A 21,210-nucleotide genomic window follows, 5' to 3' on the forward strand; every position below is an offset into this window, starting at 1 on the left:
GGGGGTCAATATACCATGGCCATAATATTTTGAACCCCCTCTATAATAGCGGTGGAAATTACAAGGGGGGGGGGGGCGGGGTTCAATTTATTGAGGCCATTCTATATACATGTATATATGTGTGTATGTGGTCTCTCTCTCTCTCTCTCTCTCTCTCTCTCTCTCTCTCTCTCTATATATATATATATGAAGGACTAAAAAAAACAACAACACTCGTTATCTTTAGTGTCGGATCAAAAGATACATGGTTTTAAGATGAGATATAAAAAAGCACTAAAATAGCCACAACGACATGAACAATAAAGTAAAATATTGTCAAATTTTCTTTTCTTTAGCTTTACGCATTGTTAATTGTTTTCTTTCACTTTATAATTTATTAAGAAAATATAAAAGCTTCCCTTTCCACATATGTCGAAATGACTGCTGCATGGTGTGTTCCTCACGGATGAGTCTCTAATCTGCTGTGTGTGGACGTGCACTCTTTCTGCAAGTTTGGTTCCAGTTTGTCCTATATAGTTGTCACACAAGTAGGGCACGTCATGCAGTAAATTACGTTCTTTGATTTCATTTCATTCTTGAATTTACGTTAAATTGCATGTCGTTCTTGAAAAATATGAAAGGGCCGGAAGTAAATTTGGCTTTGGTAAGATATTCTTCATATTTGGAAGTTGACCTCTGCTGTTAAGTATATCATTAGGCTGGATCAGTTCTTGCAAGTTTTCCGATTGTTGTAGAAAGGGAAAAAACTGTTTGGCTGATTTAAACATGTTATGATTTCTCGGGTTGTGGGTGAGAACAAAAGGAATTTTCTGTTGTTGCTTTCCTCACGTTGTACATATATTTTTACATAGTATGCTAATTATGATAATGTTTTTGGAGTTTATCTAAGTTTAACAAGTCCATCAGTGAAAATCATAGTCCTATGGGATCATTTATCTGAGATATAGTTGCATTGTACCATAGGAGAAAGTGAGAAAAAATTTAAAACAATTAACTACATCTATCAAGACTCCAAATAGAAACATATCTAAGGTTTTACCCATAGAAGAGCATTGCTTTTATTTTACATTCTATTTGAAATTAGCTTTGGTTGGGTATAAGTCCCATTAGGACAGTTCTAGTTGTTATTATTTTAATATTTCTCATAGGCATACTTGAAATAAAATCAATTTGGGAAATTTGGGGAATGAAAAGTTCACTTGTGCTTTTGGTAACGAATAGTTGGTAAGAGGAAGAGATATATAGATGTGAATGTGTGATTTGAACATACATGTATTAAACTAACATTTCTCCATTTTTTTACAAAATTGTTTAACCTTCTAAAAATTATTACTGCTGTGATGTGAATGTTAACACATTATTGTATATTATTGAGCACTTACTCTCCTGTTTTTCTTTAAAAAATGCTAATTGCTTACTTTTAATTAAGTGGCCGTTGAAAATTTTGTGAAGTTATAAATTTACTTGAATAATTTCTTTGAGAGAGAGAGAGAGAGAGACTGTTGTGCTACTTATGAATCCTAATGATATGTTAATATATTTGATTGATCGAAAGTCTCAAAAGTTACACACAATAAATAGATCAATGGCTGCAAATAGTATACACAAAGGCTTAATTGTTTTGTTTTTGTTTTTTAGACTGCAAAAGAGAGTCACAGAAAACAAAAAAATGCGTGAAACATCTATGGAGCAGCAGGAAAAAATAAGAGAACATGAAACAACACTTGAAAAGTTTGTACCTTTTACTGTAATTATTCTGATATCCTGAACCCAAAAATAATGTGAGCTTTGGTCAAAACTTGTTTTTATACCAATGAGAAAATTTAACAAACTAATGTACAAATTTTTCTTGCTAAGCAGAGATTCGGGTTAGTTCCAATATAAAGGACTACCGGTACAATCTTTTATAGGGAGATTACACGTTTATGTAATAAAATTTTCTTTCTAAGAATGGCACCACAAATCCCTCCTCTGAAAGAGCTACAAGGCTTGAAAATATAAAAGAATCACGAAAGCTTCGATAAATAGAGTAAATTCAAGTTAATTTTCTTGACAACCTTTGAATCTGGGTAGGACTACAACAATGGTTAAAATAATGTGAAAAAATACATGTGTAAAAATATATCAAAATCTTGTTAAAGATTATAAAAGACATATATATTCATTTTAAGGTAAATTACATTCAACTTTTAAAACAATGACCACTGTTGAATTCTATAAATCAGGAATCGAATGTTGCATTAAAATGAGACAAAATCCAGTGCTATGGTTGAAGCATCTTCATATCTTTTGATTAGTACTTAGTTTAACACCCCCCCCCACATTGTAAGGCGAGCAATAAATATAATATATTATACTTTTACAAGTTAAGGTGTATGAATATAAAAAAAAATTATCTCGAAAACAACAAGGCTGTCATTTGTTATATAAGTACAAGAGCATTAATTTATATTCAATAGAGTTTGTTCACAGCATAGTTTTGTAGCTTTCACGGAGGGAAGGAGGGCTCACGGAAGTAATAAATGTTAGGGAAATTGTTTTCAGTAGCAATGATATCGTTAATTTGTGATCATATTTTAACATGTTTCGTGATTTAGTAATTAATTTGATCCATGTGCCTTTTTCCTAATTCAAAACTAACGCTTACACATCCTAATGAAGTCAAAATGTTTGCACTAAATGTTTTATCTTCTACTCCGATTATGTTTTAATAAATTGATTCAAAAATTTCATTCACTCTGGATAAGCAGTAAATAGTATGCTTTTTGAAATATCATTTTTCAGATTAAAATAGAAAGCACAAATCACTTTAAAGAAATAAGATATAACATCAAATGATTTTGAGATGCTTTTTATATCCATGAAATAAATCATACACACACTTTTTAAAGGAAAATATTGACTCAACTCGTAACCATGTTAGTCTCTTTAATAACAATGGTTTCCTTCAACATGAATCACATTATTGGTTATTCTTGATTTTTATACTGTAACATCAGTTTACTTATTTTAGCTCATTAAAAAAAATATAAAACTTCACCTCTGTTTTACATGTATTGAAATAAATTTATGTTTTTCAGTTTTATTTTAACATCAACATTGTACCTTTAAACGCTTCTTTATTATTTAAAGGATGCGCACGATCATCAAAAAATATATAGGGATGAACAACAGCATAATCGAAAGCAATGTTGAAAAGGAGGACAGGATTAGAAATCTTGAAAAAAATCTTAATCAGTATGTTTTGAAAAGTTCATTTTTATTGTATTTTTGCCAATAATTCATATCTACTGTGAAACACACACACACACACACACACACACATATATATATATATATATATATATATATATATATATATATATATATATATATATATATATATATGCTTTAATATTGCAAAGGGTTGAAATGATGAAAGAAGACCTATCAAGGCGCTTTGAAGAAGTTTCGAAAGATTTACGAGCCAGTGAAAAAGATTATAAGTTGCTTCATATCGAATTTGAAAAAGGAAATAATAGGTAAAACTTATAACAAATAATTTCTTAGGAATACTTATTAACCATTTAATCATGGTAAATGGAATATTTAATTATTTGCGATAACAATAAGGGGTTTGTTACATTCTCTTGAACTTGTTTTTTTGCCTGAAAGATATGATTTTTTATAACTTGGCCATTAAATATCTTTAAAAATCCCACTCCTTACACCTGAACCTTGCATATTAAAATCAATCCCCCTATGAAAGTGATAATGAATTTCATTTTTTAAGAATAAAACAATTAAAAGAAAAGGAGTGTGGCATCAATGATTTGCAAATGCAATTAGACGCTAAAATGGAGGAAAACAACAGGTTGACTCAACATATCTCAAGGTATATGTTTTAGCTAACCTAAGCAAAAAAGCTTAAGTGAGCTTTTCTGATTACTTTTTGTCTGGTATCCATCTGTTTGTTTGGCATCCATCTGTTTGTCTGGCATCCATCCGTGTTTAAATTTTATACATGTTTAACTTCTCCTCAAGAACCATTGGGTCAATTTCAACCAAAGTTTGTTAAAATGAACGTCTTGTGTGAATTAGATTCAAGTTTGTTAAACCGCAGGTCAATGCCATCTTTAATAAAAGGGACATAATAAAGAATTATTGAAAATTTGTTATCTTTTAAACTTCTTCTCAAAAAACTACTCGGCAAGAAAAGCTTTAACTTGTGTGGAACCATCGTCAAGTAGTGTAAGTTCAAGTCTCTTCAAATCATGACACTTGGATGTAGGGTAGGGCCACAATAGGTGGGGGGAGGTCGTTTTACATTAAAATATATAGAGAAACTCTAAACAATTGTTTAAATAATTTATATATAAACCTACATCAAACTTAAAGCGTCTTGTAGTGTCCAAAAATTGTACACATATAGTGAAGATTCAAGTTTGTTCAAGTCAAGATCTTTTTGGATGGGGTGGGGCTATGTTTTAAGCTCAAATTTTTATGTAGAAAGATTTTTAGAATTATTTCAAGAATATATGGCATTACATTTACTTATGTACAAGCTTTTTGACATATTGTTGATTCTTCACTGTTTAGAGTAGGGCCCGAGGACAATTCATGGGCACCACAAGATGTTTAAAGTTTGATGTAGGTATATATATATATATATATATATATATATATATATATATATATATATATATATATATATATATAGTTGTTTAAGATCTTGAGAACTGCAATGCTCATAATGTAATTTGATTTTAAAATCACTCTGTCACTAAAAGGGGCTCAACGTCTTGCACAAGAGTATCTGTTGAAAATTATGAAAATCTTTTTATACAAGATTTCTTCTTCTACATAGTCCATATATTGTTTACTAGTATATGACTTTAAAGCTGATTCTATAAAGCTTTTGTTGCGCAGGTGAGCGATTTGACCAAAAAGCCTCTTGTTTGGTTAAGCTTTGTTGGGTAACAAAATGTTAGGAGGATTGTATTTAAGTCGAAATTTCTTTATCATTTGATTGACAGTTTGAATATTTTGTTGTAAAAAGGTGGCAATAACAGATATTCCTCCATTTCAAGAATATATTTTTAAAATTTCATAATTCACAAATGTTGTTGCTCTCCTCAGTCCCACGGATTGTATTTTTTAATTTAGGTTAGAAGACTTTAAAAGCAAATATTATATGGTAAAGAATGACAATCAACACGTTTGGGAAAATTGTTTGAGTTTAAAGAGAAAATTTGAAGATAAAATGAGTGAGTTGGAAGTTGTTTCCATTGAATTAGATAGGTAGGTCCAACATTTGGGTGCATTAGAAAGAAAAAGCAATGGATAAAATGAATATTTACTGCACTTTAAAGCTGCAAATAATAATACTTTTATCAATGTTACAATTTTATGATTTCAATTTTGAGAAATAAACGGATCGCTTTGGGGAACAAGAAAAAAGCTTTAGAGTTGTATTGTATAATTTTTTACAGCATGTTTTCAACTGCAAGCTTGAGAAATAATACAAATAGAATTTTAATGCGATTTCCCTTGCTAATCAGAAATCGACATTGATGTCAATTAGGAGAAAAAAGTTATCACATGTATGAAAAATTCAAAATGTTTTATATTGAAATGTTCAATGGTTGATGTTCATTGATTCAGAAAAAATTGTTCATTACTAGCTACTTTCACTTTATTACCAATTCACTTATTGCAAGGTATCAATTTAGGTACTCTGACCGTGTAACTCAATTGGAAGAAGAAATTCGACACATTAAACACCTCTCTGCCCAACAAAGGATGTTTACGGAAGAAGAGATTCTTCAAGCGGAATTGGCGGATAACAAACTACTGTAAGGATTAGTTTTATGTTTTGTTTACAAATACTTTATAGCATTTTTGACGTCGCCGTCATCAGAATCAAAATATATGCTTGCAATAAAATAATATTGAATGATTGCGTAAACAATGAATATATTGGATTGCACATAGAAGTTAAGATTTGACAAATATTAGATAAATGAAATAAGGCAATCCGTTTCTTGGGTGAGCGATTTTTAAAGTTTTGATAGATGAAAGTTAGCGAAGTGCGACCTCTAGTGAAAGAATGGAATAGAACTTTCCAGAACGGGGAAACTAAGAACGCGGTTTGACTAGTTAATGTAATGGCGAAAAGTGTAGGATGGGTTCATCAAGCATCACGGGCAGATATTAATACCTTAGATGGGACAGCTTTGCTTAAAGGAAGTGAACATGAAAAAATTAATTGTTGCTTAATTAATTTTAAAAGCCTTTTGAAGCTTAAAAATGAGGTCTGTTACGTTTTTGTTTATTTCTATCAAGAGATTTTATCAATTTAACACTCTCAGTGAAAGGTTTATGGAGGTAATCCATTATTCCCCAGCATGCATCTGTTCTCTGACGTAGATAAGCCACATTGCTGCTGGTGACTGGGTCAATGTTGGAACTAGGCCAGTGTTTATGTACAGAGTTGATAAAAGTTACAAGAAAAAATATGCCTTGATGTGAAGAAAAATTTTGTGTACTGTCATGAGAAGACAAGGATTTAGTACATTTCTATAAATGAACCTCAGATAAATATATATGATTTGTGCAAAAAATGAATAGATAAATTAATTTGTGAAATATGAGACCATCGCATTCCAGATGTTTGTACGGAGATGTGGCAGTCAGTGCTTACATAAATAAAATGCTGTTTGTAGATTTCAATTTAAATTAATATAAAAATGTAATTTCATTTTCTTTGTGGCCATGGTCTCTTACCGTTACTTTTTATTTAGGCCTATAAAATGCCCTGGAAATTTTTCTGATTTGTTTTTATCTTAGATCTTGATGATATATGTACACCGGTTCTGTTTCTGCTGTCAGAAAAATAACAGGACTGAGACACTTTTTAAAAGTCAGGATGCTGAGCAATGCACCTTGTGTGCTCATTTATGTAGCACACATAATGCTCAAACTCATAAACAAGAAATTCCCGAGTGCAAGAAAAACTAGGTCACAATAACACTGATCCACGGACATTCCATTCTAGTTACATGTCACATTAACTGCTGGTTGGAATGCATCATTCTGAGATCCAAAATCTTCCTCTATAAACACTGTTTAAAAATGACAACTCTTTACATCCATTGCAAGTTTCAATTCACATTTTGATGATGGCATTTTATCTCTATTACTAAACGTGTGTAAAAATGCAATGTGTCTCACTGGCGTCAGCATCAGTGCTGCCCTCTCTTAGATGCTTAGAGATAACCCAGCAGGGAGGTAATGATTTTAACAATATGGCAGCGCTCATGGATTGCAAGAATTAGTTATTCTAAGTGGCATATCTTCTTACTGAGGAAAGTTCTGTCTAAACGGTTTTCAGATATCATTATACACATCAAACAGACAAATTTGAGCCCTTGATAATTTTTTCATGTTCACTTCCTTTAATACAATAAAATTAATGAATAAAATGAAATAATTTGATGCAATGTTAGTTTTGATCGAAAGAATTTTTTTCCAGAACGGGGTGCCCAGAAGCGCGGTTCGACTAATTTACACAATGGCGTAAAGTGTAGGACGAGTTGCTTTGGATATGATAACTTTGTTCAAATACTGCAAATTAATATGCATAAAGTAGCGTTTTTTAAATTTCATACATTTTAATTTGGGGTGGGGGGTGGGCTACCCAATTTTTTTTTTCAAAACAGTCTTTTATCTGAACTTCACATTTGGCCATGAATAAAAAAATTAAGTGAAATTCCACCTAAAAAACAAATTTAGACATTTGACATCCTAATTACCCACTCACTGGTTTAAAAAAATCATTGTTATTATTTTCCACTCAGCTGCAACTAAAAGAATTAATTAAGGCCATGTTTACGTATGTATCATCCAATTAAGTTTTAAGTTTTTTTATCCTTTTTTTAATACTCAGCTATGTGGGTTTTGCTTTTATTTTAACTCTAAAGAATAGGTTAAGAAAACAATAAAAAAAAAAATTCGGACACGATATATGCGAAAAAATATGATTCAACATTATAGCTTTATGTCATTCATTTGTTAATAGTTAATTCCTGCGCTTGTGCGGGTTGTCATCTAGTATTTTATTAAAATAAATCGGTATAAATTGCAGACCACAGAGTAAGTTAATAAGTAACAGCAAAAACAGCGGTTTTCTAAAACCAGTTTAAACAGGTTATCACATAAAATGTTGCGATGAACATAAAAATATAATCCATGAAAACTATTTCTTGCTTTTTTAATAACAATAAAATCATTTTCATTGTTGAATGATTGAAAACATGGTGTTTTAACAAAATGTATAAAATATATTTTAAAATCAATAACAGAGAAATTAATGTTTAGGAACTACTTGTGTAAATTGCATGTAAATTCATACGCAGTTATTAGGTTGTTGCATTTAGCATAATTTAACTGAAAACAGTAGAATGTAAATATGAATGTTTAAATATCATTTCATCATATGTATGATATTGTATTTACCTTTAGTGTAAAAAAAACCCCAGCGATCATGATTGTTTTTTCTATGTGGATGAAATATAAGAATATCTTGTTTTTCTTTGTGGATGAAATATAAGAATATCTTGTTTTTCATTGTGGATGAAATATAAGAATATCTTGTAATGTTCACATTGCGGAATAAATCAGCATAGTTAGACAAATACCAATATCCGTAACTTATTTTGTATTTTATTAGGCTACTTATAGACATATAGCTGTTTATGAAATGTTATTTAAGATTATTGAAATAATGTTTGTTTCATAGTTTTGAAATATTTTTTTCTTGCATTTTTGTTACAACGCACTTTAAACTTTCGCACTTTGGGACCAAATAAATGCATTTTGAGAATTTTTTCAAAATGCGTGAATTCTGGGACCAAGTCAACGCACTTTGAAATTTTTTTTCAAAGTGCGTTGAAATCGTCGATTTTATTGCACTTTGAAAAAATAGTGTAAAGGGTTTAGTCGAAATAATGTATAATTTTATATACAATAAATGATTGTTTTAACGTTGTTTAGCTTAATGGGATACACATGTATTTAAAAAAGAACCAAATGCATTCTTAGCTAACTTGATACTATTAAACAGTTTCTCGATTAGATTTTTTCTTTCTTTTCTCATAAGCTTACGTAGTTTAACAATTTAAATGAAGAACAACTCGGGAGACTTGAATTATCCAAATATGACATAAATTGCATCGCTTAGCAACTGCATTTTCCTTTTTTGTGTATGCAGCAAATTTACTTCTAATCTGATGCATGGGGCTTTACCAGAAACGAAAATAATTATACCCCCGCTCCGAAGGAGAGGGGGTATACTGTTTTACCCTTGTGTGTCTGTCTGTCCGTCCGTCTGTCTGTCTGTCTGTCTGTCTGTCTGTCCGTCCGTAACAAAAATTTCTGTCGCATTTATCTCAGCAACTATTTATCGCAGATGCTTGAAATTTTAACACAGTGTTTGTTAAGGCATGCCATATCGTGGGATATATTTTTGTACCAATCGGACGTCAACTTCCTGTTAAATGACAACTTTGCTTATTTTTTAACCAAAATTTTCAAACAAATTTTCGTCAAAGATTTCTCAGCAACTGATTATCGCAGATGCTTGAAATTTTTACACAGTATTTGTATAGGCATGCTATATCGTGGGATGTATTTTTGTACCAATCAAACGTCAACGTCCTGTTAAATGACGACTTCGTTTATTTTTTGCCAAAATTTTCAAACAAATTTCCGTCAAAGAATTCTCAGCAGCTATTTATCGCAGATGCTTGAAATTTTAATACACTATTTATTTAGGCATGCCATATTGTGGGATATATTTTTGTATCAATCGGACGTCAACTTCCTGTTAGATGACGACTTTGCTTATTTTTTAACCAAAATTTTCAAACAAATTTTCGTCAAAGATTTCTCAGCAACTGTTTATCGCAGATGCTTGAAATTTTTACAGAGTGTTTGTTAAGGCATGCCATATTGTGGGATATATTTTTGTACCAATCGGGCGTCAACTTCCTGTTAAATGACGACTTTGCTTATTTTTTAACCAAAATTTTCAAACAAATTTTCGTCAAAGATTTCTCAGCAACTGTTTATCGCAGATGCTTGAAATTTTTACACAGTATTTGTATAGGCATGCTATATCGTGGGATATATTTTTGTACCAATTAAACGTCAACTTCCTGTTAAATGACGACTTCGTTTATTTTTAGCCAAAATTTTCAAACAAATTTTCGTCAAAGATTTCTCAGCAGCTAGTTTTCGCAGATGCTTGAAATTTTAACACACTATTGGTTTAGGCATGCCATATCGTGGGATATATTTTTGTATCTATCAGACGTCAACATCCTGTTATATAATGACTTTGTTTATATTTTGCCAAAATTTTCAAACAAATTTTCGTCAAAGATTTTTCAGCAGCTATTTATCGGAGATGCTTGAAATTTTTACACAGTGTTTGTTAAGTCATGCCATATTGTGGGATATATTTTTGTACCAATCGGACGTCATCTTCCTGTTAAATGAGTACTTTGTTTATTTTAGCCAAAATTTTCAAACAAATTTTCGTCAAAGATTTCTCAGCAGCTGTTTATCGCAGATGCTTGAAATTTTAACACACTATTTGTTTAGGCATGCCATATTGTTGGATATATTTCTGTACCAATCGGATGCCAGCTTTCTGTTTAATGTCGACTTTGCTTTTTTTGCATATTCACATCAGAGCGGGGGTATCACTAGTGAGCATTGGCTCACAGATATCTTGTTTGATTTATATATTGATTACAATGATAATGTATAACACATTTCAACTGGCTTCATTTGCATGTGCTTATAACAAACATGATTTTAAAAAAGGAAACATTAGTTATGGTTATCAAAATCAATATGATCTTTTAGAGGATCAGTGCGAGAAAAAAAACACACTCGAATCTCCCTACGATAATGAGGATCCCCTTCTTCATACTGACTTTATGTCTTCAGCGCAAGTTTGTCTATTGTTCTTCTTTTAACTGTAGTTGTATATTTGCATTATCCAAGCAATGTCAAAGGGAGATTAATAGACAGACATGCGCTCATGATTTGAATGAGAAAAAACTGCTTCTTCTTATTTTTGCTCTCTCTGTTGTAACCTAGGGCTGATGCATGTTGAATATTATTATTCACCACGTGATTTCTCACCTCAGATAACTTTGTGAATACAAAATTTTATCAATTGACGTGTAAGGTAGCATGTTTGGTGCGAACTAGGCCATGTTTTCGAACACGTTAAATTGTCAAGCATTGATTTCAAGTTTTCTGTAATTATATGGGCGTGGTTTTATTGTTGAAACCATAGTTAATAGTATACTTGTACCATATATAATAGAAAGGGCTATGGTGAAAGAGTGATCACATAGTTTTTGGGAGTTGATTTTAATCAACTCTCCTATGCAGTCACTCTTGCAAACCGAAAATGAAACAGTGTTTGGACCTAAGCACAAATCATCACCGCTGACAAGTCTCAGTTCTTGAATATAATAGAAAAATTCCATCTAATGTATGCTGAAGCATTGTTTTTCAAGAAAACGTATCTATAAACACTTTGAAAATAGTAAGATTTTATATAATACGAACAATTTAGATATTTATGTAGTCTCATGTATTCATACGCCAGAGTTTAATATAGTCTCGTTCAACCAAAAGCTCCGACAAACAGAGGGACTCTCTTGCTTGTCGGAGATTAACGGAGACAGCTGAGCTGGTTGAACGAGACTGGAGTTCAATATCAATAGTGCTTGGATCCATACAATTGTTTCGATTACTAATGCATAGTTTGAAATATATCTATAAATACATGTATTACACAACATGATTCATATTGGGTTTCTCTAAATTCTTTTCTGAGGAGTCTAATTAAAATTCATATAATAAAAAAGTGCGTAATTTAAATACAGACTAGAAACTAATTGCTACGCAAAATAAGTTGATTTTAAAATAAATGATAATCGATAAAATCAACTCCCGTCAATACTTCAGTACTTTGATTTATACGAGGGTTGTTCGGAAATTATTGAGACATTTCCTCTTATTTTTTTAGTAAAAAAGATAAACCATTGAAATTTCACCAAGACGTAAATCAGGATAGAGACTATCAATGTGAAAAGTTTCTTGTTCATGGCATGAATAGATCATTCCTGGTGAGCTGACCAACCTACCTTCGTCCAATGACCCGGCGCAACCGCAAACTTTTCGCAACGTCATCTTAACGCTTCTTATTGCTCCTGTGTTTTAAACACCTTACACACGAACGGAAATAAGAATTATTCTTTATTTATCATCTTTTGTTTTCATTTCAAGATGTCATCATTTACATTTTCTGTCATTCTTGTTATTTTCAGGGGGAAAATCGAGTTATTTTTCCCGAAAGTCTAATTACTGCGAATGTCTCCTGCAGTTATTTTTTATATATTTTAGAACTGTTGATAACAGTTAGTGTGTCAAAAGTACTTGATAATTAATCCCTTTGGCCTAATTCTAGTTAAACAATCAGTGAAAAAAATATGATGAACTGAAGCTCTACCTTGTCTTGTCATCGTATAGTTTTTTTAAGCAATTGCTTGGCCTTAAAAGGTCTTCTTCCGAGATTTCCACCAGTTTGACGGTTTTTAATGCGCCGCCTTGACGTCAAAATTCAATGTAAAGTCGTTGTCAGATTTCTATTGTTTGGTAAATATATGTGTACCCTAACCGCATTTCAACTCAAACATCAGTGAAACTTAATCAAAAGTTAGTCGCAAAGAATAGCAAAATGAACATATTTAATTTGATTTCTTTTATCATTAACTGTAATTCTACGGACACTTATAAAGTAGATGTTTAAGTTATTAAATCTCCGAGTTCATGGCTGCGCCGGGTACCCAAACAACCGACTTGTTTATCTATCGTTGTAAACAAAATATTAGATTTTCTTTTAATATCACTTTGTTTTATTTTTTGTTGGCTTAACTTCAGTGTCTATGCCAATTTTTACCAAAATTCGTCAATTAGGAAAGAAAATATTCGAGTTGTCTCAATAATTTCCGAACAACCCTCGTACATGGCATTGTTGTTCATGCTAGTTTAATTTTAGTACCTTTCTGATAATGTGAGCTCTCGTGCATATTAATATCAATCTTATATTCGATCAAGGTCAGATAAGCGAAAATGTTCTATTTTTCGAAAGTTGTAAGGAGAAAAACATAGAATGACTTTATTGTATCACAGCTAAAATTTTGATTTTTGTTGGAAATTGACAAGACTCCTTAATCAAACAATCAAAAAAAAATTGTTTAAGAAATAAATGCAACAGAAGTGGCCGAAAAAGACCCGAAACCCGGCGCTTAGTGCAATCATCCTTTATTTACCCATTTTAATAATTTGCCTTTTTTAACTTTTTCAGGTACAAAGAGCTCTCAAAACAGTTTTTGAATTTAAAAACAGAGAAAGAAAATGCAGATAAGCAGATCAAAAACTTAACCAAAAATGTTCTTGACAAAGAACGAGAACTAAAGTCTCTACTAACTAGATTTGAAAGGTAAGAGCTAGGAAACGTAAACATTAAAAGCGTTTGCATCAAAATTCATCTTCTTTAATTTTAGTAACGATAATTATATCTAAACATGATGAATACCAAATGAATGTATTTAAGAAAATAATAATAGACAATTTTCAAACACTTTGAAGGTACATATATTGGAAACCTTATTGTTTTCAGAGCGGTAGGACTTAACAATGACTTTTTGGGAGTTGATTTTAATCAACTCTCCTATGCAATTACTCTGGCAAACCGAAAGTGCAACAGTGTTTGGACCTAAGCACAAATCCTCACCGCTGACAAGTCTTAGTTCTTAAATATTTTTCAAGGAAACTTATCTATAAACACTTTGAAAATAGTCAGGTTTTATATAATACGAACAATTTAGGTATTTTTGTAGTCTCATGTATTCCTACGCCAGAGTTTAATATAGTCTCGTTCAGCCAAACGCTTGGCTCTCTCCTTAAATCTCCGACAAACAGAGAGGCTCTCTTGCTTCTCTCGGAGATTAACGGTCTGGTTGAAAGAGACTGGAGTTCAATATCAATAGTGCTTGGATCCATACAATTTTTAGAATTGTTTCGATTACTAATACATACAATGTAGTTTAAATTCTATCATTAAATATTACACAACATGATTTATTTGGGGTTTCTCTAAATTCTTCTCTAAAAAGTCTATTTAAAATTCATATTATAAAAAAGTGCGTAATTTAGATACAGACTAGAAACTAATTGCCGCGCAAGATAAGTTGATTTTAAAATAAATGAAAATCGATAAAATCAACTCCCGTCAGTACTTCAGTACTTTAATTACCTATGTTAAAGCTGGCATTGTTCTGGTGTCTGTAATTATACCCCCGCTCCGAAGGAGAGGGGGTATACTGTTTTACCCTTGTGTGTCTGTCTGTCCGTCCGTCCGTCCGTCCGTCTGTCTGTCTGTCCGTCTGTCTGTCCGTCCGTAACAAAAATTTCTGTCGCATTTATCTCAGCAACTATTTATCGCAGATGCTTGAAATTTTAACACAGTGTTTGTTAAGGCATGCCATATCGTGGGATATATTTTTGTACCAATCGGACGTCAACTTCCTGTTAAATGACGACTTTGCTTATTTTTTAAACCAAAATTTTCAAACAAATTTTCGTCAAAGATTTCTCAGCAACTGTTGATCGCAGATGCTTGAAATTTTTACTCAGTATTTGTATAGGCATGCTATATCGTGGGATGTATTTTTGTACCAATCAAACGTCAACTTCCTGTTAAATGACGACTTCGTTTATTTTTTGCCAAAATTTTCAAATTTCCGTCAAAGAATTCTCAGCAGCTATTTATCGCAGATGCTTGAAATTTTAACACACTATTTGTTTAGGCATGCCATATTGTGGGATATATTTTTGTATCAATCGGACGTCAACTTCCTGTTAAATGACGACATTGCTTATTTTTTAACCAAAATTTTCAAACAAATTTTCGTCAAAGATTTCTCAGCAACTATATATCGCAGATGCTTGAAATTTTTACACAGTATTTGTATAGGCATGCCATATCGTGGGATATATTTCTGTACCAATCGGGTGTCAACTTCCTGTTAAATGACGACTTTGTTTATTTTTAGCCAAAATTTTCAAACAAATTTTCGTCAAAGATTTCTCAGCAGCTATTTTTCGCAGATGCTTGAAATTTTAACACACTATTTGTTTAGGCATGCCATATTGTTGGATATATTTCTGTACCAATCGGATGCCAGCTTTCTGTTAAATGTCGACTTTGCTTATTTTGCATATTCACATCAGAGCGGGGGTATCACTAGTGAGCATTGGCTCACAGATATCTTGTTGATCAAGTGTATTTAATCTTGTTACTGTTCAATATTTCGTAAATATAGTCTATATTTCTTTGCCTTCTTTTATTCAAGTTAAAGATCATGTGAAAAAAAATCGGCATAGTCGAAGGCACAATGTTTATAAAATCCTTACTTTTGCTATAGATAAGTTAACGCATCTTTCACTATGTATTTATAACTTTTTATTACAGGTCTGAGGAAAATGTATCCATCTTATCAGAACAATTAGAAAACATGAGAAAATTTGAGCGCCAAGCTGATGATGAAAAACTACAAGGCTTTCAAACGGAAAATATTACTTTAAAGTTGGCCCTAACAAAGGCGACTACTACGTAAGATATGTTTACAATACATTATATATGAAGTTAAACATATTGTTCAGAGATATTTAACATAATTTGAGCAATAGTCTATAATTTCAAACTTATTAAAAATGACCATTTTAGTGTTATTCACACCTTTCTTTCTGACAAACAGTACATTTCCTTACATAATGTTAATGATCTTCATATTTGTTCCGAGGAGAGGGCGAATTAAGTTTTTATATTTTGGTCCAATCCCATTGTAATATATAATGCAATAAAATATATTTAACATGTATTTTCATTGTAGTTTTGTATATATTTTACACATTTGTCGGTAATCTGATCTGTCTTGAATAAATGAATCTCTTATACATGTATATTAGATGATTGATCATTTCATTATTTAAAAATGGATATTGGTTCTATATTCATGTTTCACTCTCAAAGGATAGAAGACCTATCTATCAAATGCACAGACTTATCGAAATACAGAACGGATGCAGAACACAAGATCAATGAATTATCGAAAGCAGAAGAGGAGAAGGAAACTTTACGAAAAGATCTAGCTAGGTAGCTTGCGTGTATTACACATGTATTACTCGTTTAATAACTTTCTTACAATTTTCTGATATTAATTTATTAGTAATGGGCTGCAAAAAAATAATATGCATGCCAATAACTATGGAAAATACTGTTAACAAGTAACCATCTCGAAATAATTTAACCTTCAATTTTGTTTTGAATTGCGACATATGAGTAATATTAAGTTATAAAATCGTCGAGTAACATTACATTTATTTTAATAGGAATTGGATTTCTTTCCCTTGTACATAATTTAACGTAAATTAAATACTTTGCACTATAAAAAGTATGTTTTCTAGGCTGATTTTTTAAAACTCTAGTATTCACCCTATTTGTTGTTCGATGGACCAATTGTTTCTCTACACCAGGCCCCAGAATCCTGAAGCAACCTTAGACTTACGTCGAAAATTGTACACTGTATTAATGTCTTTTGATTGAAAACAAAAAACTGACAGAATTGAAATGCCATTAAAAGTGTTCTGATATTACGTTGTAAATTCTACATCATAATGATTATTGTGTTTTTATGTTTAATAGTCATTTTATGACCGACTGAAATTTCGACACAAGTCTAAAATTGCTTCATGATTCCAAGACATGTTCCCTCCATTTTTGCGATCGATGACCCCGCTGACTGTGGAGAACATGATTAATTATTAATAATTGATTAGTCGACGATCAAATTTATTGATAATATGCAATTTTTAATCATTTACACGTACACGATCTTCTCACCATAAACAGTTTCAAATGAAATGATACAAGCATAATTTTTCAAAACAGAAAATGCAGACTTTACTGGTTACTCACATTGTTTCATTTGAAAGAGAAAAATAAATAATTGAAAAGAGTATTTAAGTACATTCAAGATGTGTTCAGCGATGGAAGTATAAGATCTAAATGTACTACTGCTAAGGATTTACATGTAGTTATGGTCAGTTTACTGAGTCTCCTTGTTCATTACAAGATAAAGCAACATAATAACATATGTTATATCCAGCTATGTTTCGTTGAAGTTCACAAGTGATCATGTCGTCCCGGTGGAATTATTCAATAATATATCGTAGCATTATATTGTAGAGTTGCTAACTAGAATATACAAAGATTTGGACGAGTGTTGTTTATAAAAAGCAACTGCATCTTAATTGAGGACATTCCTTGCTATCATTGCCTTTTCCCACGAACATTAATATAATACATGCTTTCAAGTATTTTTACGGATTTTATTGCAGATCTGAAGAAAAAGTTTCCGAATTATCGAAAGAAATTAAAGATATTAAAGTGTCTAAACGACAGACTGCTGATGAAAAACTACAAGGCTTTCAAGCAGAAAATGATTCTTTGAAATCAGCGTTATCAAAAGCGTCAACTAAGTACGATATGAGTATCTTACGTGTACTGTACTGTTCAATAAATGATTTTAGAGTATGACATGACCATTATTTTTGAAAATAGGACACACTTTAATTAAAGATTTTTATTTTCAAAAAGGTTGTACTGTATATATGTATATATAAATGCTTCCTTTTTCTCCCTTAATATCTTAAAATGTTTCAGATAAAACGCTGTACAATTTTTGTTTAGAATTGCAAGAGTGTTTTATCTACCTATTCAGTATTATATTTTGGACAATAAAACATTAAATGCATCACAAAAGGTTATTTTTGAATAAATTGTCTAGTTAAATCTTTTATATATTTCCCAAAGGATTGAAGACCTTTCAAACAAATGTACAAACCTTAAAAAATATAGAACAGATACAGAACACAAGCTCAGCAAACAATCGAACGCCGTGGTAGAGAAAGAAAATGAAATTAAATCTTTAAACAAGGATCTTGCAAGGTAATTATATAAAGAATAATTTTATCTATCTGGTTTTGTAAAATTGTAGATTTTGGTAATGAAATAATTATTGAATGACACATAAGTCTAAATTCCTTAGGTTGTTTTTGTTATGTGGGAAATCTTATTTCATATAGTGTGGTTAAATCTGTTGTGAGTGAAAATTATTATTAATGGTTACCAAATCAACATCAACTTAATTATGAATTCAGTTGGCACTTCAGATTTAGATACGTTGTTATTAAAAAAAAAATCAGGTGCTTTCGCGTCTGTCGTTTAAGCCTAGGTAATACATAACACGTTACACCATGTTACATTCATTTGAGGATTTATTTTTCAAAATATTTTTTAGATGTCTTATAGATTGTAAGATAGTGAACTAATTAACGACTAATAAAGAGATAACTAGATTGACTAATGAAATAATGATATATAATGTGACATATTTGTAATTTAATGATGGTAATGCATATATGTGATAGACCGCCTCCTAGATCTCAGTAATGTTTGATAACTGTAACATTTTCATCATTTTTCTGTTTTATTTTTGTTATATATCTATCTATCTATCTATTGTTTTCTTTTTGTAGGGCCAAAGAAGAGGTTTTGACCTTAACAAAAGAAATTAAGGATATTCAATATTTTAAATCCCAAATAAGTGATGATAAACTTCGAGTCCTTCAAAAAGAAAATGCTTCATTAGAATCGGCCTTAGCGAAGAAAATTACTGAGTAAGATAATATTATTAGGCTAATAATTTAAAGTGCAATAAATTAGAAGCAGCTGAGATTTGAATATACTTTATATCTTCTAAAACTTCGCAAACCTTGAGTTGAAAACTTTTATCAACATTTTTTTCAAGTTCTAAACTTTTAAACTGTTTTTTCTTGAAATTTATCAATATTCTCATAATTGCATACATTACAATAGTCTTCACCTAATTTACATTAAACATGTAATTCTTTTAAGATGTGTTAAAACAATAGCATCACAACAGTAAAAAAAAAATGAATTCGATTGTTTGTATCTTTACACGAATATTATTTGTACATGTGTATTTAAAGTATGGTAATCTTACTTCTATTATAAAGGATGGAAGACCTGTTGAATAAATATGAAAGCCTGAAGAAATATAGTGCAGATGCAGAACACAAGTTGAGCAAATTATCGAACGCTGTGGAAGAGAAAGACAATGAAATCAATAGTTTAAGGAAAGATTTAACAAAGTAAATTGTTTAAAAAATAATTGTTTAGATTTAAAGATAGTTTTAAAGATAACATATAATGAGAAGCAAAAGTTGATTTTTCACACACAAATAAGTCTAATGTAAGCTGCAATAATGTAGCCCTCTCTGATTATTTTTTTATCCAACTTTACTGGAGAGGGCTACAATTCCAGAGGATCTCCGTAATGGTGTAAAGTGTATTTTTCAATGCGGCTGACTTCGGCCTGAAAAGATCGTTTATATATCTAAATTCCTTTAGATGAAATGATTTTAATTCAGGTTGAACAAATTAACCGTATATAAATCGAAACGAGATAAAACACATCAGCATGTTTACCAGTCGTCTTTTTCAGCAGTCATTACAGCTCTCGCGTGATTTTATGGGATTTACGCTTGGAGTTTTGATGGGCTTGATAACGTGACTGTCAGTGTAAATAAGTGATCTTACCTCGTCTATCACTAAAAGGTCATCTAGGGAAATGGTATATAAGGGACATTCATATTATGTTTAAAATAGGTGAATTCCTCAGTTCAAAATCCGCTCCTAAATTCTCATTGGCTGTCCCAAAATAAAACTGATCAAGGTCAGTAAACATGGCGAACAAATTCAAATTGCGTTGTTGACATACTCAAGAAATAACCGATATATGGACTAACTTGATATTTTTGGATTAATTTATGCCATACACAACTACAATGTTTGAGTTTAGGTAAGAAATGCAAATGTTATTGTCATTTATACACAATTTGAGCCAAATCGTTGCGGGAGTGAATCTCTCCAGCACTTGCATTATTATGGAGATCCTATGGAGTTGTAGCCCTCTACCAAAACAAAAAAATCAGGAGAGGGCTACATAATTGTAGCTCACCTGAGCTGAAAGCTCCAGTGAGTTTTTCTAATCACTGTCTGTCCGTCCGTCTGTCTGTCTGTAAACTTTTTACATTTTCGACTTTTTCTCCGGAAGCAATGGGCCAATTTCAATCAAACTTGGCACAAAGCATCATTTGGTGAAAGGGATTCAAGTTTGTTAAAATGAAGGGCCATGCTGTCTTTCAAGGGGAGATAATTAGGATTTATTGAAAACTTGTTGATATTTTTCAAAAATCTTCTCATAAACCACTTGGCCAGAAAAACTGAACTTTGTGTGGAAGCATCCTCAGATAGTGTAGATTAAAGTTTTTTCAGATCGTGGTTCCCGGGGGTAAGTTGGGGCCACAATGGGGGTCAAAGTTTTACATAGAATATATAGAGTCAATCTTTCAAAATCTTCTTTTCAGAAACCAATCAGCAAGGAAAGCTGAACTTGTCTGAAAGCATCCTCATGTAGTGTAGATACAAATTTTTGAAAAACATGACCCCCAGGGGTAGGGTGGGGCCACCAAGGGGGGGGGGCTCGGAGATTATTCATAAAAAATGAAATGTTATGATATATGGTTTTACTTAAATGCAATGTATGTAGGTTCATATTACATATATAAGCAATTGTTCAGGAATTGTTTGAGAACTCAACATGTGATATGACTGTAAAATCATCCTGTTAGAAAAGGGGCTTGATTATAAAGAATATCTAGGATAAAAAAAAATGGACTTTTATTTTTACAGGATCTAAATGTATTGTACTACATTGTCCAGATAGTTTGTATTATGACTCCATTAAGCTGATTTTACCATACATGTACCTATTGTTGCTCATGTGAGCGATGTGGCCCATGGGCCTCTTGTTTAATGTAAAGATTAATTTTAAAATGTTTTTTAAAAGGTATTCTTGAATGTAAATGTAAACTGAGGCAAACATTGATTATTTAGATTTTTCTATATTAATAGCCGTAAGGTTGAGTGATATT

The 21,210-nt window shown here is 31.5% G+C and overlaps 1 protein-coding gene across 2 annotated transcripts in view; it reads left to right on the forward strand.

The window, feature by feature from the left end:
• LOC105337581 (putative leucine-rich repeat-containing protein DDB_G0290503) overlaps positions 1-21,210 on the forward strand; it is an 85,885-nt gene that overhangs the window by 39,746 nt on the left and 24,929 nt on the right. The window contains exons 11-23 of one of the 2 annotated variants that reach the window (XM_066075874.1): positions 1,639-1,731; positions 3,133-3,237; positions 3,405-3,521; positions 3,773-3,874; positions 5,146-5,280; positions 5,712-5,834; positions 13,433-13,567; positions 15,602-15,742; positions 16,163-16,285; positions 17,530-17,670; positions 18,005-18,139; positions 18,730-18,870; positions 19,231-19,365. In XM_066075874.1, the coding sequence (XP_065931946.1) occupies positions 1,639-1,731; positions 3,133-3,237; positions 3,405-3,521; positions 3,773-3,874; positions 5,146-5,280; positions 5,712-5,834; positions 13,433-13,567; positions 15,602-15,742; positions 16,163-16,285; positions 17,530-17,670; positions 18,005-18,139; positions 18,730-18,870; positions 19,231-19,365 (1,626 nt within the window). The remainder of the gene's footprint in view (positions 1-1,638; positions 1,732-3,132; positions 3,238-3,404; positions 3,522-3,772; positions 3,875-5,145; positions 5,281-5,711; positions 5,835-13,432; positions 13,568-15,601; positions 15,743-16,162; positions 16,286-17,529; positions 17,671-18,004; positions 18,140-18,729; positions 18,871-19,230; positions 19,366-21,210) is intronic. The other variant, XM_066075875.1, reaches the window with a different exon arrangement.

Source organism: Magallana gigas, chromosome 2 (genome assembly GCF_963853765.1).
Source record: "Magallana gigas chromosome 2, xbMagGiga1.1, whole genome shotgun sequence".
In the NCBI taxonomy this organism is placed as follows: domain Eukaryota; kingdom Metazoa; phylum Mollusca; class Bivalvia; order Ostreida; family Ostreidae; genus Magallana; species Magallana gigas.